Genomic DNA, 18559 nt, shown 5'->3' with positions numbered 1-18559 from the left:
TAAGCATACAAAATCATAACTTGACGCAAAGCTGCGTGTCTTTTTTTTTTTTACGCTTTTGAGTTATAATTTGCACTAAATATGAAAAACAAACTATGTGCATTATTAATATGATACGGTTCTGTTTATATTGCAGTGCAAATGCACTTGATTAAATAGATCGATCTCGATCGATCTTGCTTGTGCAAATGTAAACGCGAACTGGTCTTTTTGAGATCGAATCAAATAAAGATCAGTTCAATTTCGTACAAGTGTAAACGGGGTCTAATATTTTAAAGAAGACGTGTTTCTTAACATTATTTCATTATATAATGACAATATTTCATGAAGTTAGTTTTAGAGCGAATCTTTGTTGTATTTGTGCAAGTAAATATGTATTCGAATTTATAATCTGATTAATTGACAACAATGGATCGTGAATAACGCAACCATTACGTTTGTCAGTGTAAATCTTTTAGCAGAAATTGAAAGTTTAACTAACTGCATGACGATGTGAACAGTGAATAAATCTAATGTTACGGCGCTTTTTGGTTCTTTTAATGCTGGACCTTGCCGCCTTTGACGCACTGGCGCCTCGTCAATTCGTAACACATTTACAAAAACTGCACATTGTTGTAAAGATAATATGTTGTAGATTGCGTGGAGCGATGGATCCTTGAAAAATATGTGAACATGGGGTATCTTTTCGGGGGAAAACTCAACCATTACGTTTGTCAGTGTAAATCTTTTATTCTAACATGACGTTCTTCAAACGCTTTGAGTACACACCCGTGGTAAAATATGAATATATTGTTTGGGCTGTTCCAATCGTACTCCCGCGTCATATGTTTTTTTATGAATGAGCTACCCGACGTCATAGAACGATGACGTAAGAATATAAGCATTTTACGGGAAAATACACGCTTGTGAAACCGAAAATCATCACAACAAGGAAACGTAAACAAACGATGCAAAAATGTGTTATATAAGCCATTTTTTGTATACATATAAGTACAATTATCATTTAGATTCATCCAAACCTATCTAAATATGTTATTGTAAATAGTTTAAGCATGTCATTTATTCAGTTTGCTCCGGTCTTTTACGTCAATTTAATAGTGCGTTTATTTATGGGAACGGCAAATAATGCCTTCATCTAGAGCGCTTCGATCCAAAACAATTGCCGTATTTGTCCTATTAGAATCGAAATAATTCAGCCGATATTTTACCCCTCGCTATCGCTCAGGGTAAAATATTTGTCATAAAGGGCCAACCCGTGGTAAAATCACGATATATTCAAGCCCCCATGAATTATTTCTTAAGCAGAAATTGAAAGTTTAACTGACTGCATGATGATGTGAACAGTGAATAAATCTAACGTTACGGCGCTTTTTGGTTCTTTTAATGCTGGACCTTGCCGCCTTTGACGCACTGGTGCCTCGTCAATTCGTAACACATTTACATAAACTGCACATTGTTGTAAAGATAATATGTTGTAGATTGCGTGGAGCGATGGATCCTTGAAAAATATGTGAACATGGGGTATCTTTTCGGGGGAAAACTCAAAATTTTGTTGATTTTCTTCAAAATTAGACACCTTATTGACAAAATTTGATTAGGATACCTACAAAATTTTACTGTTCTCAACTTCAGGATGATGCATGCAAAATTTTGATGTCTGTTTACGATTCTATAAATAGCGCTAGGTCCCGATAGGATATTAAATTGTTGCATATGATAGCGAAAAATAAATGTTGTGGATAATATTACCGATTTTCACATTGTTATGAAATACAGATAGAAAAAGGTAAAGTCTATATATAACCTTTAGCCTAGTTTGAAGAGCTAAAATGAAAGTTTCCTGTGATATTTTATTTTTAACGGACATCGAGTGAAACAGTTTTTTTTTGTAATTTTTATCAACGTCGATAAAACCAATTATGCATTACGGCAGATATGAGTTTATTGACGTGACGTTCCCACAGAGTCCCTACTAATTGTTGTCCCTATTGTTTTAAACTTGGGACGATTTAAATCTTGATATATTCTATAGACACGTGCATTTGTTGAAGACCCAATTGAATCATCTACGTTATGCCTGACTACGAGAAGAGATGGTTGGATAATTACATGTACATGGGGAGCTATAGCAAGAAACATAATAAGAAAAATAATAATTTTCCTAGCAGTGATTTGCATTGCATTGCATTGCATTGCATTGTGTTTTTTTGTGTGTGTGTTTGAAAAAGCTACACACTACATTACAGTGTTAAAGTGTTATATTACTATGATAATAAATCATGAACATCACCGATAGGATAACACGTGTGTTATACGTTACAAAATGTTCCTAAAACTACAAAGGACATGCTTTTGTGATATTTCTCTTGTTTAGTCTACAACACAGTGATTTATAGATAAAATAAAATAATATGTAGAGATTGCAAAGTAAAAACAAGAACCGAAACATATTCCATAATGACTTTTACATATATAAAAATCAGGATAAAACAAAGCATTGCCATTCCCAACCACTAAAAATATACTTAAAAACAATCCTCCACAGGGCAGTCATCAAATTGTTCACCACCAATGATTTTCCCTATCTACTATAGTTTACAAGATATTTGACTAGTGTTTGCATTTTAGCATTGGTTTAGTAGTTTCGGAGATCTTTATAAAAGTGTACGGACGATGGCAGCACATAGATCACGAAAGTCAACAAGCACCCCCTTCCTCCAAAAAAAAAAGGCGAAACAAAAATCCCTTAACAATTGGCAAAATCAAAAGCTCAAACACATCAAACGAATGGAAAACAACTGTCATAATTTCTAGTTTCTTTAATTATATATACTATTTTTATTCATTTGGATAAATGGCCTAACAAAAAGACATTCGCCTCGATGTTGTAACAGTTACAGCTCGTTCGCCTCTAATGCTGTAGATGTATATTGTGGGTTCAATCCAATGTAAGGTCAATTCAAAGACATTAAAATCGGTATTTGCTGCTTCTCTGCTAAGCATGCAGCACGAAGAGGTACACGTAATTGCAATAATATTTAACTTTTTTAACAAAATTTATATAATGTAACTTTAGTCTAGGCCTAAACGAAAACTCGGTTTAAGCTAAAACGATCTTATATATTAAACAAATTGTCAAAGAAGCAGAAATTCAAGCATATGCACTTGTAGTAGGTAAGATCATGAAAATGGATGCATCACTTAGCACACGACCAAGCCAATGTTCAGAATTCAATGAATATTGGTAATGACAAAAAAATGTAGACGCAAAAAATAATAGTGCCAACCACACTTAAAACCCACAAAAAGAAAAAGAAATGAAATACAATTATTGTCGACGAGTTAAAAAATTTAGACATAAGCAATGACTAAAGGACATATTCTTCCGGGAAAAAATAGATAATTTTCTGTGTGATCTAGAAACAGAATGTTATTCAGATGAGATAGTGACTATTGTTCATATTCTAGGTCATCAACAGAAGATTGTATTACATGTAGTAACAATAATAAAATGTCTAAGAACAGTATAATATCTTACTCAGAACTTCATTATATTATAAGTGAGAAATTCAAATCTTTAACTTCTCATATATGTAATGTAAAATTTACTTGTTTTTGGTAGATGCATGTTTGGATTGAACTAGAAGAGTAATTACTTATTCGCAGTTAAGATCGGTAAAGAAGGAGAATTTTGGTAAAACTAAACAGCATGATACACTTATGAGTTCCATTTGGTCGTAAATGCAAAAGAAGAATGTCAAAGTCACTAAATTACAATAAATGAATAAATGGAAGAATTTAAAGAAATGATATAAAGAAATCATAGATCACAATTCATAAATAGGAAGTAGTCCACATACAAATTGGAAACACTTCCAAACATTTAATCAGATGAATGGGAACAAACTTTAAGCCTCGACACAATCAGCTATTCAAATAGACACTGGAAACTTAACAAAAGAGAAGCACCTACCGTGTTTAAATCACACAAAGAATAACAAGATTTAAATGTTCAGTAGGTGAATATGATGAAGCGATGCCACACTTGTCTGCCAAGAAAAAAAAACACATTACAAAAGCTAAATGTCTCAAACATGATTAAATAATTGGAAATTAAAAATCAATCTTGTTTACAGTAAAAACAACATGACGAAAAAATGGAATGTCTGGACAGATTCTTGAACATTTTTGAGACGCTTGCTGATCAATGAAAAAAAAAGCGCTAACATATTTAGTATTATTTGCTCAAAATTCAATTAAATTGGAAATGAGAAATAGGTTTTTTTCATAGTCAATGTGTGGATTGCTTTTGATATTTGTCATTTATTCTTGTGTCAATGTAATCATGCAGATAGTATTGATCTCTGGTTTTGTTTTATATTGTTTTTTCTTTTACTTTTAATTTTTGTTACAGTACAAAATTGATAAAATAAAAAAAAACGTTTTGAATGACATGCCTAAAATACATACATAATAGAAAAATGTAATGTTTATGACAAAATCTTTACTAAAAACACAAGGAATGAACGAATTATCATAGAACGATGCTTTGATTTTTATTCTTCTCCTCACTGTCAACGTGAGGCCTTCGGTGTAAGGCAAAACACATTAACCCTCTCATTTTTAAGATGACCCCTAGCTAAAATGCTTGATTAGTCAACAAATAACAATAAAAATGGGCGAAGTTATCCAAGTTGCATTTTAACAACACCTAATAACAGCTTAACTTATGATTGAACAAGCACAGTACGTAAATGCTGAATCACACATTGTACCAATTAATGCTTAGTCCCAGATCACACTGACTACATATTATATACTTTGCCAAAAAAGAATCGCACAATGGATTTTTAAGAATTTTAATACATGTATTTTGAATAGAAATTTTACAATTTCTAATAAAGATATTCACTAAAAACGTGTTTGATTGAGAAGAGATTGATGAGTAAAAGTCAGTTTATCACAATTAGAGTTACTTCCTGTGCCATTAAAGTTAGTACTGTGTATGACCACCTCTCGCTGCTAAGACTGCTACGCATATCCTCTGCATGGATGCTGTCAATGTTCTAATGTCGTTGCGTGGAATTGCTCGCCATTCCTGTTTAAAACTTACCTGGAAAAATTTGAAGATGCAATTGACCGTTTCATTTTACCTTGTAATATATATTTTGCATTTTGAAAAATTAATCGGAGCTATGCGTTTCTTTTTTTTTTTTTGAACAGTATAGATTGTTTTTGTGATAAATTCTGACATTTTCCATCCGCTATATTTATTAATGTTCATCAACTTTGTTTAATTCTCCTCGTGGTGATATACTTATAGTAGTGTTTAAATTCTAGCTTCATTTGACCTTATTTTATGATAAATATTTATATCTAAACCTATTAAAGTGGCATATGCTACGATTTAGTTACACAACTAAAATTTGACTTTTGTTTAATTTCAAACATTTATAAAAGCGGAATTGTGCAACACTATTTCGCTATAAGCAGTCAGTTTTCTTCAATTTTGTCAAAATACCTGGCTCAAAACCATCGCTGATGTATTATTGGCTTGCAGTTGAATCCCTATTGATGCGACTATCAATTTAACCTTTAGCTGGGAATAGGCTATGCATGTGCTCAGCATGTTTAGTTATTAAAAAGAAAAAGCACGTCAACATTGAAAAATGAAATCACCGGGAAGAATCATTGCGTTGATTGATCTTGCACACACACAATCATTCAAGGTAAAACGAGGATTTACAATTTTATGGCCCCGCAACAAAAGTGTCGGGGCCATACAGTTTTACCCTTGTCCGTCATTTCGTCATTCCGTCATTCCGTCATTCCGTCATTCTGTCATTCCGTCATTCCGCAGCAAACCATTATACGGACTTTTTTTCTAAACGCCTTCAGATATTGGTCTGATTTTTGGTATGTGAGTTAACCATGATGAGTTACAGATCAAGTTTGAGATTTGTTTCGCTCTGCTAATTTTTCCCGAAATTACGGGCTTTAGACTTTGATAAATTGTTGAAAATCACAGTTATACGAACTTTTTTTCTAAACGCCTTCAGATATTGGGCTAGTTTTTGGTATGTGAGTTCCGTCATTCTGTCATTCCGTCATTCCATCATTCCGTCAGATATTGGGCTAATTTTTGGTATGTGAGTTCCGTCATTCCGTCATTCCGTCATTTCGCAACAAACCATTATACAAACTTTTTTTCTAAACGCCTTCAGATAATGGGCTGATTTTTGGTATGTGAGTTAACCATGATGAGTTGCAGATTAAGTTTGAGTTTTGCTTCGCTCTGCTAATTTTTGCCGAAATAACAGGCTTTGGACTTTGATAAATTGTTGAAAATCACAGTTATACGGACTTTTTTCTAAACGCCTTCAGATATTAGGCTGATTTTTGGTATGTGAGTTAACCATGATAAGTTACAGATCAAGTTTAAGTTTCGTTCCGCTCTGCTAATTTTTGCTAAAATTACGGGCTTTGGACTTTGATAAATTGTTAAAATTGATAAATTGTTGAGAATCACAGTTATACGGACTTTTTTTCTAAACGCCTTCAGATATTGGGCTAATTTTTGGTATGTGAGTTAACCATGATGAGTTACAGATCAAGTTTAAGTTTCGTTCTGCTCTGCTAATTTTTGCCGAAATTACGGGTTTTGGACTTTGATAAATTGTTGAAAATCACAGTTATACGGACTTTTTTCTAAACGCCTTCAGATATTGGGCTAATTTTTGGTATGTGAGTTAACCATGATGAGTTACAGATCGAGTTAAAGTTTCGTTCTGCTCTGCTGATTTTTGCCGTAATTACAGGTTTTAGATTTTAAAAATTGTTGAAAATCACAGTTATACGGAATTTTTTTCTAAACGCCTTCAGATTTTGCTCTGATTTTTGTTTTACCATGAGTCTACCATGATGAGTTACAGATCAAGTTTATGTTTCGTTCCAATATGCTGATTTTTCATGTCGTTTCAAAACATCTTCAGTACATCCACTTCCTGTTTGCTGATAGTTTGAAATTTAACTAGACACAGTATAAAGATAAAGTATGTGCATATATAGACAAAGTATGTGAATATAGACAAAGTATGTGCATATATAGAAAAAGTATGTGCATATATAGACAAGTATGTGCATATATAGACAATAATGTGCATATATATATATAAAGTATGTGCATATAGACAGGTATGTGCATACTTAGAAAAAAAGTATGTGCATATATAGAAAAAGTATGTGCATATATAGAAAAAGTATGTGCATATATAGAAATAGGTACATATAAGGCAGCTATGGCGTTCCATACTTAAGCATTGAATGCTTCTTTTTATAATTCTATAGGGTTGTAAAAGAGTTGATCGTGCGCTCATTTTAAGCATTCATCGGAGGTCATATCGATGCTAAATTAGTCTAAAATACACACTACATGCTGATATATTATTGCTAGTCCATGTATTGTGCATTATTTCTTTTGGACCTTTTATAATTTAGATAATGATACGTTTTAGTATGTTTTAAATAAAACATGAGAATTTGAGTCAAATCGATGAACATGAATTTGACAGCGAATACCGCTTTAAAATATTATTCAGTAGCTTTGATCCTTTTTGCCCTCATGTATATGATACTATTTTATGTAGGCTTTAAAATTATGTTATGGTGCTTTATAAATTTAGGGAAAATAAGTACAAGTCTACCTATTTGTTTTAATTTCTATGTATTGTAATCACTCAGATCTTTAGTTACACGAGGAAACAAACCTAACAGGTATTTAGAAAAAAAGGGGGAGAGGATTAAAAAAACAGGACCTTTTCAATCGTATTTGTTTTGAAATTTTATAAAACTTTATTTCTTTTAATTTTTAAATTGCATATTAATTGAAATCATAAAGTGGTTTCATGGACATTTAACGAACGTAACAACATTATCAGATTTAATCTATTGTTTATTTTGAGTAAAGACTTTGCAATAATTTCTCCATATTTCAATTTAAAAATTATGCATAATATTAAAATGTCAACAAGTTTTGAAATTGCTGTTAAAGATCATTTTGTAAAAAATGGAAAATTGTATATATTTTAGTCAAATTTACATTGAAGGATTGAATGATTGATTATTGCGATAGCACCACGTGGCAAATATTATTAGTTACATAGTATGCTAGTGACCTAATACGATAAATATGCGGTCAGTAAATTACATATGGGGTGAGAGCGAAGAAGCTCTCACCCCCATATGGAACTTACTGACCCCATATATATCGTATTAGGTCACTAGCACACTATGTAACGAATTTATCCCCTTCCTCTTCACTCATTTTTGATGACTACTTTAACTACATGCAAAATCTTTTTGCACGGAGCGCGGAAAAATTCTTGAATATGTATATGACACAAAATATGTATTAGATATAACACAATGGTAACAAAGAAACAGGCCGGTAACAACCGTTGCTGGATAGTTTTACTGCACGAGTAGTCATGTGACCTGACTACAAGTGCAGAAAAACTATACGGTAGGTTGTTACCGGCCTGTTTTTTGTTACCTTTGTTTTGTATCTGACTTGTACGACGTTTCAAGAAAGAAGAAGTACATTTTGCACTTAAATTTAGAAGAAGTAGCAAAACTAAACAAACTAGAAACTTACACTGCCATATACCAGTTAATGTAAGTTACATTTAAAACAATTTTTTTTTCACTTCCCTTCAGCCAAGAGTTTTTTCTTAAGAATCTTTTAACTTTATAAAAAATAACCATTTCAAGTACAAGATGAATGTTGTACACATTTGAGACTTTTTAAAATGCTACTTCGCAAGTAAGCAATGTATAAAAAAAAATTCAGAGGTAAGCAAGCTACCATTTGACTTTTATTGGGGAAAAACGGAAAGGGGGGGGGGGGGGGGTAAAATACATTTAAAATAAACAGACTTGATCTTTTTTTTTTGGTTGAGAAAATGCAGGATGTGTCATTCCATCCCCCCATTCCCTTTTTAAAAAAATCGTACGTTTGCTGTCAAAAAATATGAATTCAATATATACTAATTCAATATTGATGAAGTCAATAACAATATAAATGTATCAAAAGAATGAATCTCCTATTTCATTAGTGAATGAAATGTTATGAAAAAATGGATTTCGTCTTGTTATTAGATATATATATAGGTATATATTTTGGATTTACATATACATGTAAAAAAAATCATGCTTATAGGTTTTTATATGTCTCTGTTAGTGTTGAGCAGGATTAAACACGTGTCACTTTATGATCCAATTGCAGCTTACCGTTCAAAATTGATGACATAAGTTGAATGATTTTCAAAATTTGCTGCCTATTTGAACATGCATTATACGGATACTTTTTATCCATAGGATCAATCGTGCATTAGGTGAGTTGATAGGGATTTTGTATTTTGATTAGATTTGATTTTTTATATATACTAGTACTTCCTGTCTTTTTAATTGAAATTAAATGTCGGTGCCGGCATTTCTTTACTTACAGAATACTATTCATGTCCAGATCTTGAAAAAAAAATACATTTACGGACCGACCATTAAGCTTCAAAAGGGGTGTATGTTCTTTTCTGTGCAAGAAATTTATTTAGTGTTTTCAACGCTATTACCCAAATATTTATTTTTCGAACTTAGCACTATTATATACGATATTCGGAAAATCAAGAATCAGAACATTATTTTGTCATCTGATTGACACAATATATTTTGTCTCATAAAATTGGGGATCAAAATATTTTTTTTAACCAAAAAAACCGTTACCCCCCTTTTGAAGTTAAATGGTCAATTCCTTAGACTACTGATATAAATAGTAATTTACTGGAATTGTTTGAACAAAATATAGTTATTGATGCTAGGATGCTAGCGTACATATTTTATTTAAAAAGACAGGAAATATGTCGGTGAAACAAAAAGTTCAAATCTAATTGAAATTTAAAGTGCCCATGAACTGACTGATCATGCACGAGTGATTCTATTCATAAAAAGTGTCCGTGTAACAACTAAAAAGTGTCCGTGTATCATCTAAAAAGTGTACGTGTAACACCCGTTAATGTACTGTTTTTCTAAAGCTCTGCTGGGGGCAAAGTCGTACTGTAGAATATAATTTAAGAGTTATTTGTGATTACAATGCAGGGGCATGGGAGTATTCTTGTTGCTTGCGCGACTCAAAATATTTTCACCCCCTCCCTCCTGCACTGTAAATCACTTATAACTCCTAAAGTGCACTGCAAGTAAAACTTGTAACACCACTTCCCCGGGTAAGTGAGAGAGTTGAGCCCTCTAAACCATACTTAACTATGCAACATTACATGTATGTATGTGCTTGTACTCTGGTAGGAGACAGTTGTTCACCGACTGTCGTTAGTTGATGTCTGTCATAACATGTTTTCGTTAAAATATTGTTTTAGTATAACTCAGGCCGATGATCGCATAAATTGTGTCAACTATATTTGTTCTATAGAATCGGTGTAAATTGTACATTTCTGCTGATAGGAGTCACCTTTTAATACTGTATTAACCTCAAAATATCAAAATCATACATACATGTAGTATGAAGGCAAACAGTTTCCAAAAAGAACTTATTTGTCACAAAAGTAATACATTTTACCTGATGTTACAGGTCAAGATCACTTTAATGTCACGATAAATGGGCTCTTATGTCCAACTATTTCACTCACCATAATGAATTGTGCTTGTAAATCAAATATATGAAGCCTAACAAATAAATATACCCCCAAATTAAGGCCGGTTCAATCAAAAGTTTGAAAACGTATAATGTACGTAAAAACACCAAAAACTATTTTTAATTACTATAGTTTTTTCAAGCTTAAAAAGTCAACCTTGACCAAGTAATACACAAGATTAGGATGGGAAATTTTATAAAACATTTGACAAGTTCAAATATGACTTCTGTTTAGTCTTTATTCGATTTTTAAAGAATTTTAAACGACACAATTTTTCAAACAATACATTTAATGGAAACATTTAGTAGATCAGAGCTATCCATTTATACTAAGGATTTCAGTATGACAGTACACATCGAAATTTATATTTCAATAAACTTTATGAAGACATTCTCTAAGTATTTTATGTATGATATACATTGTAATCAAATGGATCAATACTTTTACTATGTAAACAAGACATTTAAGGGATTATATACTAACAACTGAAAAAATAGTGACATTTGAACCCTGTACCCCTTGTTTTACCCTATTTTTAAAGGAAACATGAGGCCCTAGGTATGGAACCTTGGAGTTGGTATTTTTCTGAATTCGTATGGTGAATTTCCCCTTAAAAGTTCACAGCTTTTGTAGGAAAGGCTTATGTTCTTGTCCACCAAATATGAAAAAAAACAACAGGATTTTTTTTTGTCAAAGTGTTGGGTATCCCTTTGAACGATTTTTTTTTATGTCACGTATGCTATATATTGTCTCATTGGCACTCATACCACATCTTCTTATATCTATCACAACGTCATTTATACTTTGACCAGGTTACATGGTTTATCCAGACTTAGTTTAACAAATGAACAATTTACACATGGGATATACTGTAACAGTTTGCTCTGTTAATCACTAATACATACTAAAAATAATTTCATTGCGTTTGAATCAATAATTTTTAAAGGCAGTAGTGTGATATTTGTATGCCTGACTGCTCTCTGTGTATAATGAACCAACTAAAAATATCCAAATCGGGTATATATGGTAACATATAAACAGTATGTCTTGAACTTCCTGGTTGACAGTGGACACACGGTGATGTTGTTCTTGTTGCAATGAAGGTGAGCTACATATTTCATGTTATACATTTATAAAACAGAACGAATACATACTATTCAAACAAATGTTATAGATGATAATGATGGATGGCTGTTTAACATTCAGCAGCAAATTAAGTGCATATTCAGAACGAGAAAATGTAAATGTAATATGAATATTAACCCTGCTTTGTACTAGACCAACACGCTAAGCCGGATTTTTAACGTTCTAGTTAACAATTTAAACCATTGTGGTGACGTCAGCCTATTCATTTACCGTGGATTCTTTTTCTAGAATCAACGCTTCCTAAATCTGCCGCTGAAATGGACTCACCAAACTATATTCAATTGTTTCCTTTGTGTGTCTAATTTCAGAGAAAAACAAGATGAAAATATATTGATAACAAATATCCAAAGAATTAATCGACTGTGTATTTAATGAGTACATTTGCATCTTAACATCAACACAGATAAAACAATGAAATTGTATGGGAATACTCTTAATTCTTCCCTATATAACGATGATTTAAAATGTTTCTTTTTGTACTATTTTTTATTGGGCTATACCATTGGATACCGCCTCGATGGTCTCTTTGAAGCGTGTTTGCCTCGAGTGCGGGGTTGTGAGTTCGAACCCCGTCTAGATTAAACTAAAGACTTTAGAATTGTTTTTTTGCTGGTACTTCTCTGATAAGCACACGGCATTAAGGAGTAATGGCAAATACTGGTTGGCTCGGGAGTCAGAATGATGTGACCGGGAAGGTTGACATGTCTTCCTGCGGACAGTTACGTAATATAGATACAATGGATAAGCGTGGATTCTTGAAAAAGAAACCATGAGCCCGGAGGGCGAATGGTTTGTTTTTCATTAAACCATTGTGGTGACGTCAGCCTATTCATTTACCGTGGATTCTTTTTCTAGAATCAACGCTTCATAAATCTGCAACTGAAATGGACTCACCAAATTATATTCAATTGTTTCCTTTGTGTGCCTAATTTCATTAAGTTTGAATTGGCTAATTTACTGATTTCTGTTCACTAATGGAATTTATTTAAAAACTTACCTTTAATTTTTGTAATTTGTACATGCCTTCACTGGGAATCGAACCCTTCCTTGAAATCTGTTATGAATGACTGACATCAACACATCGACAAAACCTCTCGGCTACCAATGGGTTACAACTTAGATGTCTATTTTATATATATAAATGAACATCGGACACACAGGGTTTGTACCTTTATATAGACACAATAGGCAGTCGTATAGTATGAGTTGGTAGCCGCGAGGTTAGCATGGTTAAAATCAATGAGTTAAAGATAGGGATTTGTCGGTTTAGGTTCGAATCCCTGTATTCTCTCTGTTGTTCCAATTCTTAAGTTATCCTGGTTTTTTTCTAATTTTGCATGTTACAGTGGATGTTTTGTAATAATAGCGAGTTTTACCGTTTTTTGTAATTATTATTGGCTATTTCACATGTTTGAAAAAAAAAATGATTACATTCTATTTGTCAATTTTTGTTTAATAAATATAGTATGATTTCATCTGTTTTACTACATAATTTTACAAAGTTTTGTTCGCAAATTCCTATGCGAGAAAATCGTGATGTGCCTAGAGTGCTAGAAAAATTTCGATAACATACTTATTATATATACTTTATATATGCTTTTTGGTCGGGTTGTTGTCTCTTTCATACGTTCCCCATTTCCATATTCAATTTTATTAGAAATAATTTCGAATATTTTGTATAAACAGATAATATTCATATGCCTGGTAATTTAAAGATCTTTAAAGGTAGAAGTGTTATATTTGTATTTTGTTAACCAATTAATTGTGATCTGAGATTTATCAATGCATCGTTGGACACGATAACATGGTTAGTTAAACTCACTTACAATACCTTCTAATTAAGAAAAGGCTTTAATTTTGAAAAGAAATTAACACAATAGTTTAAGTTATAGATACAATGGATAAGCGTAGATTCATGAAAAACAAACCATTCGCCCTCCGGGCTCATGGTTTCTTTTTCAAGAATCCACGCTTATCCATTGTATCTATATAACTGAATCTACGCTTATCCATTGTATCGATGAACCGATGTATATCAGATGTTCATTTAAATATATAAAATAGACATCTATAGTGTAACCCATTGGTAGCCGAGAGGTTTCGTCGATGTGTTGATGTCAGTCACACATAACAGATTTCAAGGAAGGGTTCGATTCCCAGTGAAGGCATATAAAAATTACAAAAATTAAAGGTAAGTTTTTAAATTAATTCCATTAGTGAACAGAAATCAGTAAATTAGCCAATTCAAACTTAATGAAATTAGGCACACAAAGGAAACAATTGAATATAATTTGGTGAGTCCATTTCAGTTGCAGATTTATGAAGCGTTGATTCTAGAAAAAGAATCCACGGTAAATGAATAGGCTGACGTCACCACAATGGTTTAATGAAAAACAAACCATTCGCCCTCCGGGCTCATGGTTTCTTTTTCAAGAATCCACGCTTATCCATTGTATCTATATTACGTAACTGTCCGCAGGAAGACATGTCAACCTTCCCGGTCACATCATTCTGACTCCCGAGCCAACCAGTATTTGCCATTACTCCTTAATGCCGTGTGCTTATCAGAGAAGTACCAGCAAAAAAACAATTCTAAAGTCTTTAGTTTAATCTAGACGGGGTTCGAACTCACAACCCCGCACTCGAGGCAAACACGCTTCAAAGAGACCATCGAGGCGGTATCCAATGGTATAGCCCAATAAAAAATAGTACAAAAAGAAACATTTTAAATCATCGTTATATAGGGAAGAATTAAGAGTATTCCCATACAATTTCATTGTTTTATCTGTGTTGATGTTAAGATGCAAATGTACTCATTAAATACACAGTCGATTAATTCTTTGGATATTTGTTATCAATATATTTTCATATTTTTTTTCTCTGAATTTCTGCATATTCTGCAACTGTGTCTCTTAAATCCGCCATTTTTCAATTTGAAAAATCAAATAAATTTTCAAACTAAAACAAAAGGCCATTTTACTGTACTATTTATTCAAAGTGTACCATGACCATTTAAAAAAGGTAAATCTTAATAGGTAGTGACAGTTCAATTAATAGCTATATGTACTTTTTGGGTTCTACAGTACAGTCTGTAGATCCTTTATCATTATACATGTAACTAAACCCTTATGTGCCAAGACGTAACTGTTTATAGATTTTTTTTAATTATTATTCTAAAAAAAGACAATGAAAAAAATAAGTCTTTACAAATTCAAAAACAAATTTTCGGACTTAAATCTTCATGACCGTATTTTCTTTCAGATACATTTAACTTTATTTAGGTAAAGGGACCTCTATGGCCGAGTGGTCTAAGTTTTTCATCTATACAAATAATATAATCCTTTTATCATATAGTTCGCTAACAGAGGTCCACTTTGTCTCTTATCCAGAAAAGCAAGTTGAAGGAATAAATAATTCGAGTCACTAGAATGGAAAAGAGACCAAGGGCAACTGCACTATACATGTACAAAATATGGCAAAATTGTTAAAAAAATTATTTAATAATGTTATAATTCTTTGATATTAAAATTCCTGTAGGTTTCGACATTTTGTAATTGTGACTATGTTTCTAAAAAGAATACATAATTCTAATATTAAATTAGCCATACATATTGAGACGCGTGATGAGGAGGGGAATTATTGTAATGTCGTGCTGACGAACAAAAAGCAGTGATGGAATCTGTTTTCTTCAAAGGAATTTTGATTTTCAGACAATGTCTACGCGAAATAGACGTTCGTTCCTCTTACCAAGCAACCCATTCATCTGTCTTCGAACTTTATTCGATGGTGTTATATTTTTCACGAAGTCATTACAGAGAATGATACAATTCGGTGTCACATAATAGCGGTTCGACCAATTAAGAGTTACGAACACGTGTATAACCACCGAGTTAGAGTTCCGTTTATATTCGAGATAAAGTTCAAGTAAAAGTTCGAGTAAAGTTTGAGTTAGAGCTCAAGTTACGATTCGAGTTTGAGTCACATTTCGAGAAAGATTTCGAGTAAATATTCGAGTATTTAATTTGAGTTTTTATGATTTCATACACTTTAGTCACATATCAAGGACTTTACAAAAATTTGGACATAGAAGCCCTCCAAAAATAAAGAAGGGTTTCCCGGAGTTAAAGCAAAGATAAAAAGGAAAAATACAAAAAAAAGTCCCCCCGCCCTCTGGATCCACCCGCTATTTTCTCAATTATTATTTGCATATAAAAATAAATATTTTTTAGTGATATATATTTTTCTAGACAGTATAACTTGTAGACATTTAAGCATTTTTGAAATCGAATCATAATATGCATAAGTCGAATATCAAGTCGAACTCGACATTATCTCGAACAATAACTCGAACTCTAACTCTAACTCAATGGCTAGTCACAGTCTAGTATTGTTGGTTCATCTGTTGTTTAAATGCATTATAATTATGGAATGCACCGTGAACTGTATAAGTATATGTAGTAAGGCTGCTAGTTTATTTAAGTGCTTCCGATTAACAGAATGTTTGAAAAAAAAATTAAGTTATATATTTTATTATGTTCAACTTGATGATCTAAAGATGTATATGATTACAAATCTCACTTTTAGATGATCTCAAAGCTGCAACCAGGTGTATTTTTTATTATCATAGCGACCCTTTTCGTTCCAGTAAGAGCACAGAGTAAGTATATATAAAATTGTACCATCTTTGGCAATTGTAACATTTATCTATTATGAAATATCAATACATTTCTGAATTTCCATTGATTTATTCAAAGGTAATAACAGCAATACCATTAAATGAAAAGTATACACGTATTGACTGGTTATAAGGGGTATATCAAGTTTGTTGTTCCTGAGATACCACCTTTGTTCGAGGTGAAGCCGAGGGCAATAGCTGGTTTCGGGGTCGTTAAGTGTTTTATTATGCCAAACAACTAAAATTATAATGAAGACAATCATTTGTTGTTTATTTTTCTGTATTAAATGGATTGTTTATTAGGAGTTCAAATGTTGATACATTCTAGTTTTTTCTCTTGCACCTTATTAGAATTTCAGTTAACTTTTACAGTATCCCCTCATACTCAAGAGATGCTCTTAAGTAAAAAAGTTGTGGTCTATTGATTTGTCTTCTTTGGTTGTGTTTTCCATTTTTTTTTAATTTACAAATTTCTGTTAATTTTGTTCATATCATATCTCTGTTTCTGTTCTGTTTAACTCTTTCAGATTCATTGTAGAAGTTAGTTGTTATTACGATTTGTTTTCTCCGTGAACATGGTGAAGCATAATTTGTGTTTTACGCTTAAGTTTACAAATTTCTTAGTTAACTGTTTAATGGTAAAGAATATTTCTATTCCATCTTTACATGTATATTCTCATAATAATTGGCTTCAACGAATATGATTAAAAAGAGTTTAATATAGTCGCCAATGTTTTGATTTATTAACAAATCTTGTAGTCCAACAACAAGATCTGCATTCATTTGTATAAATTCGTATAATATTATGGTCTTTAAATGTATTGACATCCTAGCTTCGATGATTGCATATACAGTGGAGATCACTTCTAACCTCTCATTAGAACTGTCAGAATAATCTGTCATAGAACTGTTCTAAACTGTCCTAGAACAGTTCTACCTAGAACAGTTCTACCCTAGAACTGTTCTAAGGTAGAACTGTCAGAATCAGTTCTAGGTAGAACTGACCAAATCAGTTCTAGGTAGAACTGTCAGGATCAGTTTTAGGGTAGAACTTTCTAAAACTGTTCTAGGTAGAACTGTCCAAATCAGTTCTAGTCGTAGAACTGTCAGCAGAACTGACCAAATAAGTTCTAACCATAGAACTGTCAGCAGAACTGACTAAATCAGTTGTAACCGTAGAACTGTCAGCAGAACTGTCTAAAACTGTTCTAGCCGTAGAACTGACCAAACCTGTCAGGATTGTAGAACAGTTCTAAATGACGTCACTGCAGTTAAGAGAAATGTTAAAACAGTGCTGTGATGAGAATTTTGTAATATCTATTATATTCTTTTGACTTATTTATATTTAAGACAAAGAGTTCTTAAAACTGTTCTAGTCGTAGAATTATTCTAGCCGTAGAACTGTTCTAGTCGTAGAACTGTCTAAAACTGTTCTAGGGTAGAACTGTCAGGATCAGTTCTAGTTAGAACTGTCTAAATCAGTTTTAGGTAGAACTGACCAAATCAGTTCTAGGTTAGAACTGTTCTAGCTAGAACTGTCTAAAAGGTGTCAGGATGACAGTTCTACATACTGTCCAAGAACAGTTCTCCTGACAGATTCTGACAGATTTGATGAGAGGTTAGAAGTGATCTCCACTGTAATTGCATGTGTACCAATATATTTGTATATTTTCAAAATGTACCGTAAAACCTTAGACATCAGTAGTAACCCAATATTATAAGTAATAGTAAAAGCTCAATGATAAGTTAATATAATTGGTATTAAAAGACCTTCGAACAAAAAGGGATGTTGAGATCCCGAAGCCCGAACAGCCCTTTTTGTGAGGAGGTCTTTTAATGTCAATATTAACTTAATCATTGAACTTTTACTGACTTACAAACCGTCAAAAACATAAGAAAAGCACAAAAAAAAAACCACTTTCAGAAGGCTAATACCCCTGAATTGGACGTATCTAAATATGTTCAACTCAAATGATAGTTAAACAGTACTCAGACTGATATAGACAAATAACAGTTACCTAATTGTATTGAAAACGGA

General features: G+C 32.4%; 1 protein-coding gene across 2 annotated transcripts in view; it reads left to right on the top strand.

The window, feature by feature from the left end:
- The first annotated feature begins 11678 nt into the window (after positions 1-11678).
- The window catches only part of LOC127707278 (multiple epidermal growth factor-like domains protein 10), a 74607-nt gene continuing 67726 nt past the window's right edge, over positions 11679-18559 (top strand). For both annotated transcript variants that reach the window (XM_052211816.1, XM_052211815.1), the window contains exons 1-2: positions 11679-11803; positions 16431-16503. In XM_052211816.1, coding sequence (XP_052067776.1) covers positions 11798-11803; positions 16431-16503 — 79 coding nt within the window. In that variant the 5' untranslated portion in view covers positions 11679-11797. The remainder of the gene's footprint in view (positions 11804-16430; positions 16504-18559) is intronic.

Source organism: Mytilus californianus, unplaced genomic scaffold, assembly GCF_021869535.1.
Source record: "Mytilus californianus isolate M0D057914Y unplaced genomic scaffold, xbMytCali1.0.p SCAF_61, whole genome shotgun sequence".
Taxonomy (NCBI): domain Eukaryota; kingdom Metazoa; phylum Mollusca; class Bivalvia; order Mytilida; family Mytilidae; genus Mytilus; species Mytilus californianus.
The sequence above is the reverse complement of the archived record's forward strand: the minus strand, read 5'-3'. Positions and strand labels throughout refer to the sequence as shown.